At 42.6% G+C, this 22,331-nt stretch overlaps 1 protein-coding gene and 1 long non-coding RNA gene across 3 annotated transcripts; one reads left to right on the plus strand and one right to left on the minus strand.

The window, feature by feature from the left end:
* Positions 1 to 1,377: 1,377 nt before the first annotated feature.
* On the minus strand, positions 1,378 to 19,735 carry LOC114301852 (uncharacterized). Of its 2 annotated transcripts, XM_082888512.1 has the most exons (4): positions 19,537 to 19,735; positions 17,464 to 17,568; positions 2,445 to 2,902; positions 1,378 to 2,157 (listed from the first exon to the last, which is right to left on the minus strand). In XM_082888512.1, the coding sequence occupies exons 1-4, from the start codon at positions 19,733 to 19,735 to the stop codon at positions 1,543 to 1,545; spliced, it is 1,377 nt and encodes a 458-aa protein (XP_082744638.1). In that variant the 3' UTR covers positions 1,378 to 1,542. The 2 variants fall into 2 exon arrangements, with proteins under 2 accessions (XP_082744638.1, XP_082744641.1); XM_082888515.1 differs by lacking the exon at positions 17,464 to 17,568 and having other exon boundaries at positions 19,540 to 19,735.
* LOC114306835 (uncharacterized) lies at positions 16,291 to 20,424 on the plus strand. The gene is made up of 2 exons (XR_003644844.2): positions 16,291 to 17,351; positions 19,572 to 20,424. It is a non-coding gene; the product is annotated as an uncharacterized LOC114306835 (long non-coding RNA).
* The last annotated feature ends 1,907 nt before the right edge of the window (positions 20,425 to 22,331 follow it).

Genomic DNA, 22,331 nt, shown 5'->3' on the forward strand with positions numbered 1-22,331 from the left:
GAACAATCTCAATATAGCAAAATGATACAAAATGACTTCACAAATCCTCAAAAACAAAGACAAAGACAATGACAACATGCACATAAGGAGGACCCTCTCAAACTGCCAATGACCATAGCACCTTTGTTCTCTATACTCTACAAAGGAGAAAGATGAATGAGAACATATCATTTTGGGGTCCTAGTTCGATGGAGGAGGTGAGCAGAAAGAAATAGTTGGCATTGTTGTTGGGATGGTTGGGATTGATGGAATTGTAGTTAGGAAGGTTGGCAGTGAAGTTGCTGGCAATGAGGGTAGAGTCAGCTGAGGAACTGTGGGCATGGTTGCCAGTGTTGGATTATGTAAAGTTGATGGAATTTGGGTGGTTGGAAGTTGTGGCAATGTGGGCATTGGCAAGGTAGGGATTGTTGGCATTGTGGGCAATGGAGGCAATGTGACCTTAGGCAGTGATGGAATTGTTTGCAGTAGATTGCAAGCTGCAAAGCTCATCTGGATGGTTGAAAATGAACACATCAAAACAAGAGATAGAACAAAGCTAGTATGAAAAGCAGCCATTGTTTTAAGGATCTTGGAAGGTTGGTTTATGGAGCTTGATAATATTGTATTGTAGTTGAAGAATTGTTCTTTTAGATTGAAGAGAACAACATGAATTAGTGGGTATACACAGAGAAGAAATGCTAAAAGAGTCAGCATGTTGGAAAGCATAATATGAGTTTGATGAGATGTGGTTGGGAAGTGTAAGTTTGTTCACTGCAATAAACGCAAATGCAAATTCAAATGTTAATTAAAAAAGAGGGACTAACTCGAACGCAATTAAGTAGTTATGACAAATAGGAAAATCATTTAGCAAATATATATATATATATATTTAAGAAGAAAAAAAAAACACGCTTAAAATGTTATATGTTATTGACATTTTTTAAATTATGAAAACTATGGTGGTTGTTTTGATTGAAAATAAAAAGACCATATCATTTTCTATAGAAAATTCTAAACAAAAGTTCTATGGGTAAATTACAAAAACCTTATCAGATTTGTTTAAAATACACTCTTTGTAGTTCTGGAAATTATATCCCATCCCTTTTCGAGTTTCTTATGCATAACAAAGAAAGAAATATTATTTTGCCTTTCAAACCATCACTCAAAAATCAATTTGTTTTTCTAATAATTTCATTTTTATATCTGAACTATTCAATTTCGCATCAATTTTTTCTTATCGTCAATTATTGTCTATAATCAAACATAAAATTGGTGATGTGACACCCAACCTTTATTTGAAATTTCATTTTACTCTCCATATTATCTTCAAAATATAGCACTGATTGTGAAAATGAAAATAAACCACTAACCTACGATAATTAAAAAGTTACACAATAATTAAAAAGCCAACAAAGCTTAACAACACACAAATTTCATCTTACATATCTTTGTCTCTCAGAATGGATAGTCACAGGCTAATTAATTGCACAACACACAAATACAACCACTGAATGAGTGACGGACTGACTGAGTGACTCAAATAGAAATTACTAAAGTCGCAGACTACATTTTTTTCCATCTGTAAGTAAGATAATGACGAATTACCTCGTACATGTAACTGAAGGTTGGGTATAATGTGTCTATGTAAACAAGGATCATAAGAATAAAACTAATCGACATAGCCCAATAAAACGATTTCTCGAATACAGTCTCGAGAATATATGTTTGGTAACATGCAGTGACAGAGAAGCTGGTGGCATAGAACAATGCTGTGCTTGCGAGAAGATACTTGAATGGTAATGAAATGAGAAATTCATTGTTACCGAATCGTGACAATTGAATTGAAAGTTGAGTTCCCAACGCCAGTAAAGCAGCAACTAGGCTTCCTCCTATGTAGTACGAGAACAACTGTAGATCACTCCGTTCAGTGGCTGTTCGGTTGGTAAAAATAGGTAGGCCACTGATTTGGTCCAAACCACCCGGGGGAGTAAAAAGTGCTGCGTAATTGACAGAGCCAATGATAGTTGAAACAAGCATCAAGCCGCTATTCATGTCTTTGGCTGCTTTCTCAGCTTCCTTTCTCATCTCTATGTGGTTTTTTTCGAAAACTTCTTGTGCTGTCTTCCCATCATAGTTTCGATGATATAAAAAAGATGGATGACAGTCATCCCGTACACGCTGTGGAAATTGAAAGAGAGTTAAAACAATATTGAAATTGAATAAAAATGATCATTTCTTACCCTTGTTATGGTATGTATAACAGTTCCTTTAAAATGGAACAGAATGGATTGGCCATTATTTTACAATAGTTGTGAATGATAATTTCATTTTGCAATGTATAAAAACCAATTATAGAACCTCCGTTCTGTGATTGATTTTGATGCACTTACATAAAATTTCTATTATTATTATTAATCAGCATGTCATTGTTACTACAACTGGTACTAATGCTGGTGGCTGTGTACCTTAAACCAAAATACTTCCCATGTCATGCTCTTTGCGGGTCCGAAAACAGCGAGTCCTTGATAATGCTGGGAGGCTGCAATATGCAAAACGGTGTTGCCATGATAATCAATATCGAGCATCATTCTATCAGCGTGGTTAACAGTCTTCTGCAAGTAGTCATACAGTACTAAATTTTTCTGCTCGGCCGCTATGTGTAATATGTTGTGTCCGTTCTCATCATCAACTGTATTTGCAGCATGAGGAAAATTTTCAAGGATTTCTTCTACTATCTCAATGATGCACTGCTTTGTTGCTTGTATAAGTGGGTCTATCACTCTGTTCTTCTTTTGTTGTGCTATATTTTCACAGTTTGGGTAATCAATCCAGTTTTTCTCCTTTTCTATCAGTTTCTTTGCCAGTTTTCGTGCAACCACATGCTTTTGCTTAGTGTCATCAATTTCTTTAATCCAATCACAAGCTTAAAAAATAAATAATTAAATAATTAAATAATGATGAAGAAGATGCATAAGAAAGAAAGAAAAATAATAATAATAATAATGATTGCAGGTACAAAATGAAGTTGACTTGCGCTATCAAAAAGTTTTAAGCATTTAGATTTGGCTTGACATGACTAATCGAAAAAATTTTAAAAAAATTAAAAATTCCAAGAAAGGTCTAGAAAAAATAGAAAAAAAGAAAAAAAAAATAGGCCAAAAATAGTGGACATTTTTTTGACTAATTTTGGCTTTTTTGATTTTTTTTTTTTGAAAATTTTTAATTTTTTACTTTTTAAATTCATTTACATAAGTGAATTGGAAAAATAATTTTTTTTTCATAATTATAAAAAAAAAAAGTCACTAAAAATTTTTAAAAAAAAAAAAATTGAAGAAGATGTGGTATACTATTATTAAGTGAAACCTAAATTGATTTAGTGAAGCATTCTTCTCCTAATGTTACGTAGCAACTTTATATATGTTAAAATAAAAAAAAAAATATTATACACAGTGTAAGCAAGTTTTGAACCCAAGACATTGAGTTTCATTAAGAACATATTTATTATTTAAACAATATATCTATTATGATATTAAATTATTTATTTTTATTATTAATTATTTGAATTATACACGCATTATGTGTTCCATCCGCAGCTAACATCCCAAACACCACTTAACTTTTGGGCAAGAGTGGCACTACTCATATTAAACTATCTGTTCTCTGTAACTTTAGTGGTGTAATTTTGACCCGCGGCCCGTGGACCGCTCGAAACCCGTCCACGGCCCGAGATGGGCCCGGCCTGTTAAGACCCCGCCCCAGCCCAACCCGAGGCTTTGAGCCAGGGCCTGGGCCTTCGTTTTGAAGCCCGATCCGTGGCCTAGCCCATCGGCCCGCTCAAGGCCGGCCCACCCGACCCATCCGAGGCCCAATGTTATTTTTAATGGAAAATAATAAACTTTTGATGGAAAAAATAAAAAAATTGTTTAGGCCCGCCCAAATCCTGAGCCCAGTCCCAAGCCTAGGGCCCCGCCCGAGGCCTGGCCCACTGCCCGCCTAAAGCCTGAACACCCCTAGGCCTGGGCTTGAGCCTGGGTCTAGTTTTTCTGGCCGTGGGTCAGCCTGATCCGTTTTCCAGCTCGGCCTGATTTTTTTGCGAAAGCCCGCAAGGCCCAACATGGGCCCGGATGGGCTTGGCCGAGCCAAAATTACACCCCTATGTAATTTCATCCCTTTATTTGCTTCTTGTAAATTGTAATATTTACTGATGTATAGAAAAGGAAAATGCCCCAGACTCCACCACCCCCACTGTTTTTTTGTTGGTCCATATTTTCTTTTTCTTATAGCCTCCCACGTGGAGGTGGGAGGTGCTGGGAGTCCCCAGCATTGTTATATAGAAAATCTATATGAACTTTTTGTGCATATATCTTTACACTAAATAAATATATGTATATGCATTTTTATACCGTATGTAATGTAGAAGAATAATTTTAATCATATAGTGTTAAGAGGGAGATTTATGATCTGGAATTGGGCCGAGGCAACGGCCGAGCAAGTTGAGAGCCTAAATGGTGCATAGGGCCGAGATGACCGGCGATCCGCCCGGATTTGGGCTGATCAGAGTTGGGCCAGGCAGGAGTTGGGCCAAGCATGTGCCGCCTCAGACCGTAAAGAAGCTGCTCGGCAAGGCAGTGCTCGGTTGGACCGAGCTGCTTGATGAGGCGATGGCGGAGCCAGTCAAGCTTAATGACTGGCGCCCGGAAAGGCGTGGTCAGCCGAGGTAATCATTTAATCGGCAGGAAGGCCGACCGCAGGGGGTGCCCCGGGCTAGCCTTTGCCGAGATGCCGCCTAGCCCGGTCCTCCTTGGACTTAGCCAGTAAAGTGCTTGGGTATGAAGCACAGCACGGCCGAGAATGGAGCAGCTCGGATGCCGAGATCCAGCTGAAAAGGTAGGCAGTTGAGATTAGGTGATGTTCAGCAAGGTTTACGCTGACAGATGGGATAGCGGAGCCACGTGTCAGGAGATGACTGGGGGTAGATATGGGGCGCAGAGAGTATATAAGCATGTCTGCGCAACCCCATACGAGACAGACGAACATTCTGTAAGGAAATTCTCATACTCAAACACTCCTCTCTCTCTCTCTCTCTTTCCTAAGGTATGTGCTAACTTGATCGTCGGAGGGTTTTTCCGGCCACACACCGCCGGGCAACTTACTGTTATTTGCTCGCAGGTGATCGGACGTAAAATGGAGCTTGGAAGAAAGGAGTACGGGCTTGCCGGAATATTTGCTCCCCGTACAATTGACGCCGTCTGTGGGAATTTGACAGACAAAACCTTGTCTTCCAGGTTCATCTGATCGTCGTCCATGGCGAACAACGACGAGTTTCCGTTGTCTGCCATAGACGGAGCCACCCCAGAGTTCACCTGTAGGAGAGAAGGTCCTCCCGCCATCCATCCAATGGCGGACTTGGGGACGCCCACCGGAGGACAGTCAGGAGACGCGCGGGATAAGCGCGGAAGAAGTCATGGTCATTCACAGAGTCCAGACGGTCAACGGCGAAGTAGAGACTCACACGCCAGACGACTGGAAAGTAAGTTGAGGGACCAAGACGCTGTCATCCGGAGAATGGCGGCGGAGATGGAGGATCTGAAGCGGCATGTCAAAGGGAAAGGTGTAGCTGGAGTGGGAGACCACAGTGAGCACACCCCATCCCGCTATTCAGGCGGTCAGAGTCAGCGACGTACTCAGTCTATATCTATTACCAGAAGTTACCAGGTTGGTGATTCCGACGCGCATGCAGAAAAGTCTAGCGCGCAAGACAGCACCTACAAACCCTCACGTCCGGCGACGACGTCGAGGTACTCTTATTCCGCTCATTCAGAGAATTTGCGGGCGATCTTAAAGGAGCGGGCTCGCCGACGCGAAGCTCAGAGAATACCGGCTTTCCAGCGGCTATCTTACGGGGTTCACGCTAGCGAGGAGGTCGGAATGCCTCCACCCCACCAAGCAGTGCCACTCTTTGAAGATACGGACTTGGCCAGGCTGAGTGCCACCCCTTTTTCCCTGGAAATAGAAACAACACCGCTTCCGGCAGGCTTCCACCAGCCTAAGTTCACACTCTACGACGGAAAAACCGATCCTTACATGCATGTGAGCCACTTCCGACAGATTATGGCCGGACATAGGCGAAATGACAGACTTATGTGCCTAATCTTCCCGTCAAGTTTAGGCGAGCTGGGCTTAAAGTGGTTCGAGAGGTTGCCGGAAGGGAGCATACAAAGGTGGCATCAGTTGGCCGAGGCGTTTGTTACACGCTTCAAAACCAACACAAAAACACCAAAGGAAGTCGATCACTTGCTAAGTGTCAAGATGGAACCATGCGACACACTGAAGGCATACAACTCAAGGTACTGGGAAACCTTCAACGAGATCTTGGACTGCCCGGTCAACCTAGCAATCACGCAATATAAGCGTGGTCTCCCGGTCGGCCATAGATTGCGGGATTCGCTGACCATACACCAACCGACCTCCATGGACCAGCTCATGCAGCGCATCAATGAGCACATCCGAGTAGAAGATGACGTAACAGCTTCTACCGTGAAGGCAATTCCAGTAGTAACAGACAAGAAGACGGCAAGCAAAGTGCACGCAGTTGGGCAAGAGTCCAACCGCACAAGTGACCGAGCAGAGGAATCAGACCGTGGCTCGAATCGCAAAAATCGGGGTAGAGGACGTCAGAATGACCGGGATAACTACCCCCGAGATGACGTAGCGGACGCAAACAGAAGGTTGAAGGCAAGGACTGGCATAACCATGGTCTTCAAGATTCTAATCTATCACATACTTAGTGAAATCCGAGACGAGGAGTATGTCCGGTTTCCTGCTAAGTTGGGCAACGGACAAAAGGACTACAATCCGCGGTATCGTTGCACATTCCACCGGGAGAGGGGCCACCGAACTGAGGATTGTTTGCCTTTAAGGCAACACTTAGAAAAGCTGGTCGCGGCCGGGCACCTAGACATTTACATTGATGGCGGCGTGAAGCCGAATCAGGCTCCGGTCAATCCCAGGGGACAGGATGACCGAGACGCACCACCACAGGGAGTTATTAATGTCATCCACGGCATCGTTGAACCGGAGCGTGTTTTCGAACTCCGGGGCATGATAAAAAAGGCAGAACATATGAAGGAAGTTTTGTCGGTACAGCCTGCCATCAAAAGGGAGAAGACTGAAGAAAAAGACGTGATTAGTTTCACCTCAAAGGACCTAGAGAGTATCCAGACGCCGCACAACGATGCCCTAGTAGTAACACTGCGCGTCAAGGAATTTGATGTTAAACGGATCTTGATCGATCAGGGAAGCTTGGTCAAGATCATGTATTATGATGCATTCAAGCAGCTCAAACTCCGGGAGACAGACTTGGCTCCGGCAACTTCGCCACTTGTTGGTTTCAACTCGCAGCCGGAGTGGCCCTTGGGAAAGATTATCCTACCGGTCAAAGCGGGATACGTGGTCAAGCAAGTGGAGTTTTGGGTGCTACAAGTGCCTTCGACGTACAACCTAATCCTTGTAAGGGGATGGCTTCACGTTATGCAAGCTGTAGCATCAACCTACCACCAGGTGACGAGATTCCCCTAGGCTATGGGGGCAATCGAGGAGATTTGGGCCGATCAGGTCATGTCCAAGCAGTGCTTCGTGGCGGTCAACGGAAGTCGGGCTGCCAAAGGATTCGTTCAAATGATCGAGGGACCGGAGGACCAGGGTGTCTTGGATGATGTGGGCACCCAGGCCGAAGACAAGGCTGTTGAGGAATTAGTTGAGGTGCGAATTGATACAGAACAGCCGGACAAGTTCTTCTTGCTCGGCTCAAGTCTCACGGCCGTAGAGAGGACCGAGATGGTTGAGTTTTTGATAGCCAACATCGAAGTCTTCGCGTGGTCACCTTACGACATGCCAGGCCTCGATCCAAGTTTTATCTGCCATCACCTCAATGTCTTCCCTGGAGCAAAGCCAGTCATCCAGCGAACAAGGAGGTCGGCACTGCATCACGCCGAGGTAGTTGCAGAGGAGGTGAAGAACCTGCTTGAGGCACGAGCAATTCAGGAAGTGCACTACCCTCGATGGATTTCCAACACAGTAGTGGTGCCCAAGAAGAATGGAAAGTGGCGAGTTTGTGTCGACTATAAGACAGTCAACCGAGCTTGTCCCAAAGATAGCTTCCCTTTGCCGTGAATTGACCAGCTTGTGGACTTGACGGCTGGACATAATAGGCTCAGTTTCTTGGATGCCTACCGCGGCTACCATCAGATCGCCATGCATGGGCCTGACCGAGAGATCACCTCTTTCACGACTCCAAGGGGACTTTTCTGCTACCGAGTCATGCCTTTTGGCTTGAAGAACGCCGGGGCAACCTTTCAGAGGATGGTGACCAAAATGTTTGCTCCTTTGCTCGGCCGTACAATAGAGGCTTACATCGATGATATGGTGGTAAAGAGCCGACATGAGGCAAACCATTTGTCCGACTTAGCCGAGATGTTTGCCATTTTAAAGAAGCACCAGCTGCGCTTGAATGCATCAAAGTGTGCCTTTGGCGTGGGATTCGGAAAATTTTTGGGATTCTTAGTCACAAACCGAGGCATCGAAGCAGACCCTACTCAGATCAGAGCCGTGCAAGAGTTGAAGCAACCCCGCTCGGCTAAGGACGTGCAGCATCTGGCCGGGATGGCCGCCGCGCTTAATCGATTTATAAGCCGGTCATCAGATCGCTGCCGCCCTTTCTTTCAAGCGTTGAAGTCAAAGTTCTCGTGGGACGAAGAGTGTGACCGAGCTTTGGCCGAGCTCAAGGAATATCTGTCTTCTCCGCCACTGTTGGTTACACCAAAGCCGGGTGAAGAGCTCTACCTTTACCTCGTCGTCTCCCAGCACGCAGTCAGTGCGATGCTAGTCCGCGCTGAAGGAATCAAGCACCTTCCAATTTTTTATGTTAGTAAGACTTTGCTACCGGCTGAGACGAGGTACTTGCCGCTGGAAAAGCTTGCGTTGGCATTAATGATGGCTTTAAGGAAGTTGGCGCATTATTTTCACGCCCATACCATCGTCGTACTAACTGAGTTCCCCTCAAGGCCTTGTTTGAACGGGCAGACTTTTTAGGCCGAATTCTTAAGTGGGCGGTCGAGTTGGGATAGTTTGATGTGAAGTTCCAGCCGCGCACTGCAATCAAAGCCCAGACTTTGGCGGACTTCGTCACCGAGTTCTCACCTGGCACTCATCCGGTATGCCCGGTCGATATTACCGTGGCAGACGATGAGATGCACACAAGATCATCCGAGATATAACCAGTTGGTAGAGGTAGCGACGCGGAGTTTGCGCGCACCGACGACGCGCCCTCAGTTTGCACGGTTTTACCACCCGGTGATGCGATGACGGAGTTGAGTATCACCAACCCATCTGCTCTGTCCGGTCCCGCATCACCAAGGGGGGGACGAAATGGAACCCCACAGCTCCGAACCTGCGGCCGGCATAGCACCGCAACCTGATGATTCGCCTACGGACTTGAGCATTACAGACCGACTTGCTGAGTCCGGTGCCGAATCACCAAGGGGGGCTGGAGTGGAACCAATCAACACGGAACTTGAACCCAGACAGCCAAGAAACCGTGATCCCATTGCCCTTTGCAACTCTCAAGACCCATCAGACTGCTGGAAGCTTTTTGTGGGGGAAATGTGGAAGCTTTTTGTTGATGGAGCGTCCAACCGTCATGGTGCCGGCGTAGGTATCGTTCTTATCTCCCTGGATGGCCTAACCATTGAACATTCTATCACGCTTGGCTTCCCCGCATCTAATAACGAGGCTGAGTACAAGGCCCTTCTCGCCGGGCTCAAGAGCGCTATTCAAATGAAGGCCGCCGAGCTACTTGTGTACAATGATTCCCAGCTTGTGGTTAACCAAGTCTTTGGGATTTACGAAGCCAAGGACGACAGGATGGCGAAGTACCAAGCTCTGGTGAGGGAACACATCAAGCAGTTTCAGGCAATCAGAGTCCAACAGATTGGCCGTGAAGAAAACAGCCGAGCTGATGAGCTGGCCGGCCTCGCTTCCATGGTAGATTGTACGTCTCCAAACCCCCTGTTAATTGACTTTCTTCCACGGCCAAGCATTGAAGACGCGGGGCAGTCGGCTGTTCTCTGCGCCGCGCTAGGTCCTTCCTGGATGGACCCCTTAATCTTGTTCCTCAGAGACCGGACTCTACCAACTGACAAGAAAGAAGCACACAAAGTCCGGGTGAAGTCAGAGCAGTTTTGGCTCTCTCCATCTGGTGCATTGTATAAAAAGTCCTTCACCGGTCCTTATCTAAAGTGCGTGCACCCGAGTAGTGTGGAGGCCTTCTTGTACGAAATTCACGAAGGCATTTGTGGCAGCCACATAGGGGGCAGGTCCTTGGCCTACCGAGCTATTTCACAGGGATACTGGTGGCCGTGCATGCAGGCCGATGCACAAAAGTACGTCCGCAAGTGCGAAAAATGCCAGAAATTCGCCCATCAGATCCATCAGCCTTCTAGGGAACTTCTCCCCCTCACCAGTCCTTGGCCCTTTGCCATATGGGGGCTAGGTATAGTGGGGCCACTGCCAACAGCACCGGGCAACTGGAAATTCTTCATTGCGGCCACAGATTACTTCACAAAATGGGTTGAAGCTGAGCCATTGGCAACAATCAAAGAGGAAGACATGAAGCGGTTTGTCTAGCAGAACGTGGTCACGCGGTTTGGCGTCCCCAAGATCTTGATCTCTGACAACGGCACCCAGTTTGACGGTCGTCTGTTCCGAGGATTTTGTGAAGATTTGAAGATTGAATTCTACAACCCCACTCCGGCTTACCCGCAGTCCAATGGTCAAGCCGAGGCATCGAACAAGACTATTCTGGATGGGTTGAAGAAACGGCTGGAGAAGGCAAAGGGAAAATGGGCTGAGGAATTACCCAGCGTCCTTTGGGCATACCGAACAACCCCGCGGCGATCTACCTGGGAAACTCCATTTGCTTTGGCTTATGGCATGGAGGCGGTCATACCTTTGGAAGTTGGCATGCCCACCCTAAGAAGCGAGAGTTTTGAGCCCGAACTAAATGTCGAGGCTATTGCCTTAGAGCTGGACCTAGTGGAAGAGCGTCGGGAGAGGGCCCTCATCCATGTGGCCGCCTACCAACAAGAGCTCTCAAAGAAGTACAACAAGACGGTGCACCCCCAACCGTTCAAAGTTGGTGATTGGGTTTTGAGGAAAGTTATGGGCAACACCTTGGTGCCAGGTGAAGGCAAACTAGGGGCAAATTGGGAAGGACCCTACAAGATCACCGGTCTGGCGGGCAAGGGGGCTTACCACTTGGAGGATCTAGAGGGAAGAGCAATATCCCGGCCATGGAATGCGGCCAACCTGAAACTGTATTACTTCTAAGTTTTTTGCTTTCTTTTCTTGTGGAAAGGAATTTTTGGCTTGCACTGCAGTATGTAATTCTTTTTGTCTATATATAGAAGTAATTTTGCTTTAGCACTGGGACTGTTGTTTTAATGTAAATCAAGATGATTTACTCCGGTTGGAAGAGTTGGTGTTTGTCCAATTTCGAATTCCCAACCGAGATGATTTACTCCGGTTGGAAGAGTTGGTGTTTTGTCCAACTTCGAATTCCCAACGGAGATGATTTACTCCTGTTGGAAGAGTTGGTGTTTTGTCCAACTTGGAATTCCCAACCGAGATGATTTACTCCGGTTGGAAGAGTTGGTATTTTGTCCAACTTAGGATTCCCAACCGAGATGATTTATTCCGGTTGGAAGACAACCGAGATGATTTATTCCGGTTGGAAGAATTGGTGTTTTGTCCAACTTAGGATGCCCAACCGAGATGGTTTACTCCGGTTGGATGAGTTGGCGTTTTGCCTGACTTAGTATTCCCAATTAAGATGGTTTATTCCGGTTGGAAGAGTTGGTGATTACCAACCGAGATGGTTATTTCGGTTTATGAATTTGCTGTTTTGTTCTGCTTAAGTACTTCAACTGAGTTATGAATTCCGGTTGACGGGGTGTTTTGCTGAAGATGGAATTGATGACAACCATGCAAACACTTAGCAAAATCTGAGTTTTTCATTGATAAGAAAGTCCATACAAAAGGTGGGGACAGAGCCCGGTTACATCAGAAGCGCTGAAAGCAAAAATACAAAAAGAGAAGAAAACTAAATTAAGGGGGAGAGATTGGTAAACTCGTCCTCGACGGCATCAAGGTTGATGGTTGGACTTTTGTCTTGGGCACCGGGCTCGTCATGGCTGGGCTGCTCCTGCACCTCGGCATCCTCTGCCTCTGTATCTGTCTCGGCGTCTCCCTCTTCAAGCCCTTCCTCGGCCTCAGCTTGCAAAGCGCTGAAGACGTCGTTTGCGTAAGGCACGAGGTAGACCGGTAGCGAAGCAGGAGGAGGATTGGCAAATACGTCAGTGTCAGAGCCCTGGCCGAGATGCTCGCAGGCGGACTTCCAGCCAGCCTTGAAGTAAATGTCTTGTGTTGCAAAGACTTGCTTCTTATAGCTCTGCTCGGCTTCGTTGAAGCCGGTGTTGTTAGCAGCCTGACAGTCTTTCTTCTTCGACTTTTTGAGCGCGTTTACCTCGGTTTGGAGCTCATCCCATTTTTTCTCGGCCGCATCCAACTGACCGAGTAGTCTGTTGTTGTCTGCATTAGCCATCTCAAGCGATGACTTTGCCCGGCCGAGCTCGGCTTGGAGGCTTTCGACTTGGCTGGCGGTGTCACTTGCCTTCTGCCGAAGTCTGTGGATGCGCTCCATGACCAAGTGCTGCTTTTGGATGGCCTGCAAAATGAGAATTTGATCAGAGAAGAGACCGTGCAAACACTTGCGAAAATTGAAGCAGAAGATTAAACTTCTTACCCTGGTCATGGACTTCACGGTGGATTTGACCAACCGGGTGTCAGGAACGTGGTCGCTTCCAACCACGTCGCTGGGCAGCAGCAGAGCCTTTGAAAGGTCGAAGGCAAGCAAGTGCTCCTTGTCGCCTTTAACCGAAGCATTTGTCGGGATCTCTTTGCCCCGGTGCTTCAGCTGTGGCCGCCATGCTGGGATGGAGCTGACCTTATCGGCAGGTTGCTCGGTTATCAGTTCGGCGATGAGCTCGGCAGAGGGATCTACTCGTGGTCTTTTGCCAGCCCGGCGTGTTTCTTGGCTAGACTGCCCGGCGGCTGGAGAAGCTAAGGCGACCACGGCGGCGCTTGATTGACCGACAGCCGGGGAGTGGGCGACGACGCTCGGTATCTCGGCCGAGGTTACAGTCAGAAGGTTTTTGATTCGGCTTCTTTTGGCCATTTCTTGTTCGTCTGTCAATCGGATTAAGGGGACGTCAGGAAGGGTAGGGTCTGGAGGTGGCGAAGGAGCACGGAGGAAGTCTGTTACTCTACTCCGGCGCGGAGCAGAGTACCTGTAGGTCGGGGTGTAACCGAGCAAATCGTTGCAATCTCGGTGGGAATATCGAAGCACGATCCGAATTGCCTCTACGTTGGGAAACTGATAGTTGGCCTGCAAGGCTTGGATTGCTGCAAAAGAAATAGGAAAACCGGTTAATTACAGAATAAAGTGGTAAGCTGACCGAGCAAGTTTGAGCGGCTTACATGAGGAACCGAAGTTCTTGCTTATAAACTAGCCCGGCACCTCGGCTGTTTCGTAATTGCCCGACACCCAGAAAAAATCGTCGTCGTGCAGATCTTTATCCGGGGTGACGGTTACAATTTTTTCCTTGCCCGGTCTGATTTTCAAGTAATAAGCTAGGCCGTCACCGGTGTGACCCATCGTATATTGCCTCAATATCTCGGCTAGACCTAAGTTGGTGCCAAGCCGATTGTTCAGTTCATGAATGCCGTTGATAATTCGATAAGTGTTGGTGGACACTTGTGTGGGTGCCAGCCCGATGCGGCGGAGGAACTCGGTGATAAGTGGGTTTAGTGGGAAACGGAGGCCTCCTTCGACAATTGACAGCACGGTGAAGGGGCATTGGTCTAGTCTGCCGCAGGGTGTTGTTTCCTCTTCAGCCAGTTCGAGATGGACGTCGGCTGGGATGCCGTACTCCTCTCTGAATGCAGCTAGCGCGGCCGGAGTATCCACTAGGAAGCGGAATTTCCCCATTTATGGCCAGACTAAGGTAGCTCGGCTGAGGTGTTTGGCACAGTGGCAATTGGTAATTGCTCGGTCTTGAGAGCCTGAGGAATGGACAGTGGTCCCCTTGGACTCTGCAGGAAAAGGATGGCAAGTGTAAGTGTGAGCGCGGTCGCGCGGAAGGAGCTGGACTTTAGCTCGGTCATTAAGGGTGCCAAACCACCTCGGTCTTCTAAGCTAACTAAAGAGCTCGGTCGCCCAAGCAGGCCAGTTGTTAGCCCGGTTGAGCGACCATTTCCTTGTGTTATCTCGGTTTTTGCTGAGGTCGAGACAAACATGTTATTTGCTTGGTTAGATTGGTTTTTTGGATCAAATGAAGACCAGGAGCCTGGTCTGCCCCAGTTCTTCAGTGTTCTTCATGAAAAACGAAGAACACCATGAAAAGTGGCAAGTTTTGAACGATTTCTGTGGCTACGACCTAAGAACTACGTTTTAGTGCCCTAATGTGAGAAATATTTAAGAAGATAGCAACAAAAGAGGGGTCGAAGGACTTACCAGTGAAAGGCAGGAACTGTTCCTTCGAACACGAATGATGGCAGACGAGGCTGGGAGAAAGTTGCTTGAGCTCTGAAGCGTCAGATTGCAGAGAAGCAGTAGGAGCGAGTCGAGGAAGAGGGGGCTTGTATGTATAGATGAAGAAGCCGCCAAAAATTCAAATTCTGGCGGACGGCTGGTTTGGTAGCTCGAGGACCAATGGAAGCCCACCACGTGTCCCCATTTACGGCGACGTCAGAACTGAAGAGACAGGTTGAAGAGTCGAGGAGCCACCGGGCTACTTTGGAAGAACAAGACGTCAGCCGAGGAATATAACCGGGAAAGTTTGCAGACAGCAATGTTAACTAGCCCGGTCGCCCTGTGGCATTTTGAAGACCGAAGAAATGTTACCCCGGTCGAAGTATAGGTAATCCCAGTCACGCTCGCGCGGACGGAATTAAGAGGCAATTGAGAGGGAGATTTATGATCTGGAATTGGGCCGAGGCAACGGCCGAGCAAGTTGAGAGCCTAAATGGTGCATAGGGCCGAGATGACCGGCGATCCGCCCAGATTTGGGCTGATCGGAGTTGGGCCGGGCAGGAGTTGGGCCAAGCATGTGCCGCCTCAGACCGTAAAGAAGCTGCTCGGCAAGGCAGTGCTCGGTTGGACCGAGCTGCTTGATGAGGCGATGGCGGAGCCAGTCAAGCTTAATGACCGGCGCCCGGAAAGGCGTGGTCAGCCGAGGTAATCATTTAATCGGCAGGAAGGCCGACCGCAGGAGGTGCCCCGGGCTAGGCTTTGCCGAGATGCCGCCTAGCCTGGTCCTCCTTGGACTTAGCCAGTAAAGTGCTTGGGTATAAAGCACAGCACGACCGTGAATGGAGCAGCTCGGCTGCCGAGCTCCAGCTGAGAAGGCAGGCAGTTGAGATTAGGTGATGTTCAGCAAGGTTTACGCTGACAGATGGGATAGCGGAGCCACGTGTCAGGAGATGACTGGGGGTAGATATGGGGCGCAGAGAGTATATAAGCATGTCTGCGCCCCTCATACGAGACAGACGAGCATTCTGTAAGGAAATTCTCATACTCAAACACTCCTCTCTCTCTCTCTCTTTCCTAAGGTGTGTGCTAACTTGATCGTCGGAGGGTTTTTCCGGCCACACACCGCCGGGCAACTTATTGTTATTTGCTCGCAGGTGATCGGACGTAAAACGGAGCTTGGAAGAAAGGAGTACGGGCTTGCCAGAATATTTGCTCCCCGTACAAGTGTTAATTAAATAAATATGATGTTAAATATAAAATTATTCTTAAAATAAATACTCACTTTGATAGTAAAGATAATGATTAAATTAGTGGGAAAATAATAACTTAAGATTAAATAGCAATTCTAAGTACTTAATATTATTTTTATTTAATTTTTCAATCAAAGATATTTAGAAATTGAAACTTTATATAAAAAAAATTAATTTAAATTTGAAAAAATTGTTAAAAAGTCCAATCTCGCAATTGTCTAAGGTATTAGATTTAGTAACTATTTTTGATTAGTGAAAGATCTACCCTGTATGAAATAATTTAATGAGAAATCTTTTGTTGTTTTGAAAGACATTTTTTTTCCATTGTACCCATTTTCTATATGTTGAATTTTTTTTGACTACTTATTTAATTTTTTCATTTATTTGTTTAATTTTTTCGCACAACTACTAAATTTATTTGTCCAAATTTTATTATGATGCTCGGACCAAAAGTTTAAAATTAAGGTCAAGTTTGACATAATTGAAAAAAGACAAAAAGTCAAAAAGTCACTATCCTATTTAAGTCACATCATCTTATTTAAGTCACATCACCCCTCTAACACATCACTTCAAACCCAACCCAAACTCAACCCATATTTCATCACTTCAAACCCAACCCAAACTCAACCCATATTTCATAAAAAGTCAAAAAGTGCACTTATTTAATCTTCCCAAACTAGGCCTAAATTTTGATCGATCAAAACTCCATGTGATAAATACTTTGCCTAAAAAGACTGAGTTAGACTTAAATGACCAAAATACCCATCTATATATATGGTTGTTGCGTGTTTTTCACAGATCCTCCCACACACGCTCTCTCTCTCTCTCTCTCTCTCTCTCTCTCTCTCTCTCTTCATCTTCTGTCACTCTCTCACCTCAAACCCTTCTCCATCTCAAATCCTTCAACGCTCCGACTACTTCAACGGCGTCGCTGGCTTCGGCGTCAGCGGCATCCTCGCAGCGTCGTCTTCTTAACCGACGTCGTCTTCCTCATCTCCATCTGCCGCCGTACCTCTCTCAAATCTATGGAGCTTGAGAATGCCATCACAGATCCACGAGTGCTTGTTCTCAATCTTAGATCTGTAGTCTTTGATCTCCGACCTCGGATCTGAGTTTAAGCACTATGACTCCGCCGTCACGCGAATCAACAACGGCTAGTCGTCGGAGTCGCTGGAGTTGTCCCTTCTGCCTTAAATCACATCAGATCGTCCTTCGCTATCGTCTCCTTCAGATCGCAGCTGTCTCCCTCAGATCGCTGCTTCATCCTAAACTTCCTTCTTGCTCTTTGTAGATCTGCCGCTGACTGACCACCACCTTCTCTTTCTCTCTCCTAAACGCCCATCGCACCAGACATTATTATGGATCCGGTGTTGCTTTGCGTCGTGGATTTAACATTGGACAAGAAAATTCTGATGTGAAGTTGGTAGTAGCAGAGCCACATCGGGATTGGTTCAATTCGGATATAGATTCGCTAGGTAATTAAATGTAACCTTGTAATTTATTTTTAATATAATTACAAATCAATATATCGAAAATTTTTAGTTTTTTCACTAATGATGTATAACTAAGATAATTATTTGATAATACCTGATATTAGTTTGGATATTAAAGCCCCTTTCAATTTGGAGATATTAAAATCACGCGGGTTCTCCACATCACCAGCAGTTTCGTAATCAAATTCATTGGGTACAATCAAGGAAGCACGGGTGCGGGTACGAGTACGGTACGGGTACGAGTGCGGGTACGCCGATTCGGCAAAACTCAAAAAAAGTACGATACGGGTACGGCTACGGTACGCCGATATTTTTTTTTTTTTTTTAAATATAATTTTGATTAAAGGATCCAACTTACAAATTAAAATTAAATATCAAAACTAAAAAAAGAACTACTCATTTTCCTATAATTTAAAACCATTAAGCGTTAAAAATAATATTTGTGAAATCTCTCACTTTGACATGTTATGCACTGTGAATTTGTGATCATAATTTATTTTTAAAATCTTTCTTTTTGCTCATCAATTTGCTATTTTTATAGGGTGAGACCAAAGAAATAACAGGAGACCAAAGAAAGATTTAGAGTTAATTACCAACAGTAAAGGAAAAAAATTCTGAATTGGGGCAGGTTGTCAATTGCAATTTGCATAATACATAAAATTGCATCATTCCCAACAATTACTAATCAACTAATACAGTATCAATTTTTAATATTTTGTGCATAAACTTTAAAAGTTTGTTATGATTAAAGATTTTATAAAGAAATTCTAAGAGGATCTAAAGCAAAAGCATAATGCATAGTCATACACAGAACTACCCTTTATAGGCCTTGTTATTTTTTTTGGTTCAAATTGCTTTTTAAAAACATTAAAATCATTTGTTGATATGCTTCTACAATTTATACAGACAAACAGGACAACAGAGAAACATCAAAATTACTGATCTGCAAGGGCACCAACAAAAATAAAAAATAATAATAATAATTGCTAATCTGCAAGGGCAGGGAAAAAAAAAAAAAAAAAATTGGCCCTGGCGTACCCACGCCGTACCCATGGCGTACCCGTGCCGTACCCATGCCGTACCCGAATAAGCCAAACGTATCGGACCCTCTTTTGCCGTACCCGGTACGCGTACCGCCGTACCCGGTACGCGTACCAGCACCCGGTAAGTACCCGATACTCGTACGGCACTATTTTTGGAGTACCCGTACTTCATCGGGTACAATACCTGCTCAAATATAAATAAAATAAAATATAGAAAAGAAAAGAGCAAAAGTCATGCTAGATAGATGTTTAAATACCTGTTTAATTCTTTTTAGAGCAAATTTTTTATAATTTGATCTAAATTTCCAAGGTGCTCGATCAATCCAATCACAACTTGATAGTGACCTTATTTTTATGTCAATGCACCTCTTTCTGGCTTAATTGTTTCTGATTCAAGAGTAATTATGATAAGTTTTATTATAGATATTATTCACTTTATTTGGTTTAACTCAGTCATCAGAAAATTGAGGTTTTGTTTTTTTGAATTTTTTTAATATTTTAAGTAAAAATTCACCAAATACAAAAAAATATATAAAAAAATAAAAATTTAATACATTTTCTTATTTTTTTGTATTTGTTGAATTTTTTTTAAGACAAATTACAAATACACCTCCTGAGATTTACTTAAAATACAAATTATCTTTTGTGATTTTGGAAATTACATCACACCCATTGAGTTTGTAATTTCATAATAAATAATCATTTTATTAATAAATTATCAAGTAAATTAATAATTTTTGATGATGTTAAAATTTTATTTCAATTATTAATTCAGGTAATTTTCTTAGTGTATAGGAGAGTAGTTAAGAATTTCATTTTTTTAAATTAATTTTGTTAAATAAAAAATTTTGATATTGGAGTATGTATAATTTTTCAAATCATATGAGACAATTCATATTTTAAATAAATTTCAAGAATGTATTTAGAATTTATCTATTTTTTTAAAGATTTTTGTATAAATTTTATACCGTTTAAATATATCTAAATTAAGTGAATCTAAAAAATAAAAAATATATATATTTAAATATTTTTAAAAATTACTAAAAATACAAAAAAGTGAATTAAAAGCTTAAAAGATGATTTCTCAAAATTACAAACCAAGCAGAGCGATTGTTTCCTATACTTACAATGATAGGCTAAAATTTTCATCGTATGCCAGGGAACGAAGTCCATAGTTGCGAACCACATACTTCTGAAGGAAAATGTTTTTGAAGCCAACAGATTCAAAGCTGTCATTCCGTTTTCCTGACGTTTGTCAGCAAGATTAGGGTATGACTCCAATATGCTCATAGCCAAATCTGATTGATAAAATATCAAAGTCATTAGCTTGTTCAACGTAGCGAAAATCAAACATACACAATCAAACTCTATATTATATTACCAACAAAACGCTTATACTCAAATAAATATAAATGATACAAATTTACTGTAAAATTCTCCGTTCACGGCAGCATGGAGAACAGTGCGGCCATCTCCGGTCCTCAATCTCAGCTGATCGTCATTTATTTTTTGTTTTGAGAAAATTGAAAACGTCCTCCCTTCCAAATGCAGCAGCAAGGTGAATGGGCGTCTCTCCTAATTCATTGCGCGCAAGAATTAGGTTTAGATCTCCTCCATCTCCTTCCTTTTTGAGCATTATTTCTGCGATTTCCTTGTGACCAAATCTCGCAGCTTCATGCAGAGCAATTTCGCCATTGACATTACATTTCTTGAGGTGTTCAGTGGAAAGCAGGCCCCGCTTATCAAGCTCTCTAATGGCAACCGTGTTGCCATGGACGCAGAGGATATGGAGGACAGTGTTGCCGCGTTCGTCTATTGGTGTCGAGCCTTCATTTTCTCTATAGAAATTGCAGAAGATTTGACGTGAAACTGGTTTCTTCTCTGATGCTGCTTTGTAAACATCGCAGCGGCTAACCATTTTCACAACTGTATTGTATACTTGAAATAATTCTGTTGTATATATGGTCAAGGATGTGAACAAAAATTGCCATATATATATATAAAATTTCATACGCTGCTGCTATCTGACTCCTCCAACTTAGTAAGTATGTGAAGCAATGCACTTCACCAAACATAAAAAAGTACATATATGATTACTTTTTCACTCCCAAAAAAAATATTAGTAGAATAAGAAAGCAGCCTCTCTCTCATATCATAGGACAGAAAAATAAAAAAAGGAAGAGACTCAAATGAGTAATTAAATATTTTACACAATATCTGTATGAGTATTGTAATGAAAATATGTCAAGCAATGCATATGAAAAAGATGTGATGAACAAAAATGGCCATTTATAAGCTGTCATAGGCTAATTCCTTTAGTTAAAACTATCCCTCAATTTGTTTGGGTAGAAAAATATTTTTTCACATTTTTAATGTTTGGTATAATTAATTCAGCTGTGCTATATTTATATAATTTTTCTTTCACAATTCTCTCAACGAGGTGGCAAGATATAATATGTGTAAGGAGAATTTTGAGAAAATATTTAAATGTGGGTTAACTTTTCAATATTTTCTTGCCCCGACATTTGGTAGGGTATGGGAGAGGGAAAATTGTGGATTAAACATTTTTCTAATTAAAAATGAAAGTTAATTTAAAATATTTTTCATAATCAATGAAAAACAAGTCTAATATTTGGGTGAAAATGTTTTTCGCATATAAAGATGAAAAATATTTTTTTAACTAAAATCTTACTAATGTTACCACATTTTTTTTTTCTTTAATAACTTGGTATCCAATTCATTAGACCGATTAATCCCAAAAACTAATTCTACCGTCCACTTGCGGGGGTTCTAATTAAAGTCAAGACAAATGTCCTGTATAAATTGACTCCAATAAATTGTTTGCACCTATGAGATTTCAAATTTAAGACCTTAGGGAGCACACCCTAAGTCCTAAACCTTAACCACCATACTAACCCCTTGAGATTTACCAATGTTACCACGCTACCACTATAAACCCCCACTGCCACTACCGTCACCACCATCACTATCTCCACCATACCACTACCTCCACTATCACCACCTTTACCTTACTATTACCATATTACCACTACTAATGTGATTATTAACACGACATAACTAAATATAAAAAAAATATTTTCTTTCAAAAAAAATCTAACTATCCGCTTGGTTTTATTTTTCAAAAACTTTTTTATATGAGTTTTCGTTTATTTGTAGCGATTTTGTTTAATATTTTAATCAATTGTTTGTTTTTTTTTTTTTTTATATGCATCCAATCAAGATGCATCTAAAAAGAAAATAAATTGGCTAAAATTAAATTTTTTTTTTTTATCAAAAATAGATAAAAATTTAAACAAAAATCTGTGTGAATTTTTGTTCAAGTTTTCATTTATTTTTATTAATATTTTTTTTTTCATATTTTAGTTAATCTTTTTTACTTTTTACATGCATCTAATGTTGATATATTTATAAAATATAAAAAAATGAATAAAATATATAAAAAAAAATTTCAGTAAAGACAAACAAAAACCTGTTTAAAAGTATTTTTTAAGAATTGTAACTAAACAATGCCTAAATTTTTTATTTTCATTTTGGTCAAAACAAATAAAGCGTATATTAAGCAATGCATTTTATTAAAGAGAAATAGAATAAGTTTTTCTTCAGAAAAAAAAAAAAATGGAAAAGAAAAGAGAAATAGAATAAAGCGTTTGCCAATGAAGCGTATATCAAGCAAAGCATTTTACTAAAGAGAAATAGAATAAAGTGCATTTGTGATGATTATGATTAGCTTTTCACTTCCATAAAAAGAATTAGTTAACTAGAGATTAAAAAAAGTTTACGCATAGGATAATAACACTTTTTATACTGCCAAGAAAGTATTAGCAAACTAATATAAGATTTCGAGTTCAAAAAAAAAAAAAAAAAAAAACTAATATAAGATTTAAAAATAAAATAAAAA

Source organism: Camellia sinensis, chromosome 1 (genome assembly GCF_055761805.1).
Source record: "Camellia sinensis isolate YWXY chromosome 1, ASM5576180v1, whole genome shotgun sequence".
Classification (NCBI taxonomy): Eukaryota; Viridiplantae; Streptophyta; class Magnoliopsida; order Ericales; family Theaceae; genus Camellia; species Camellia sinensis.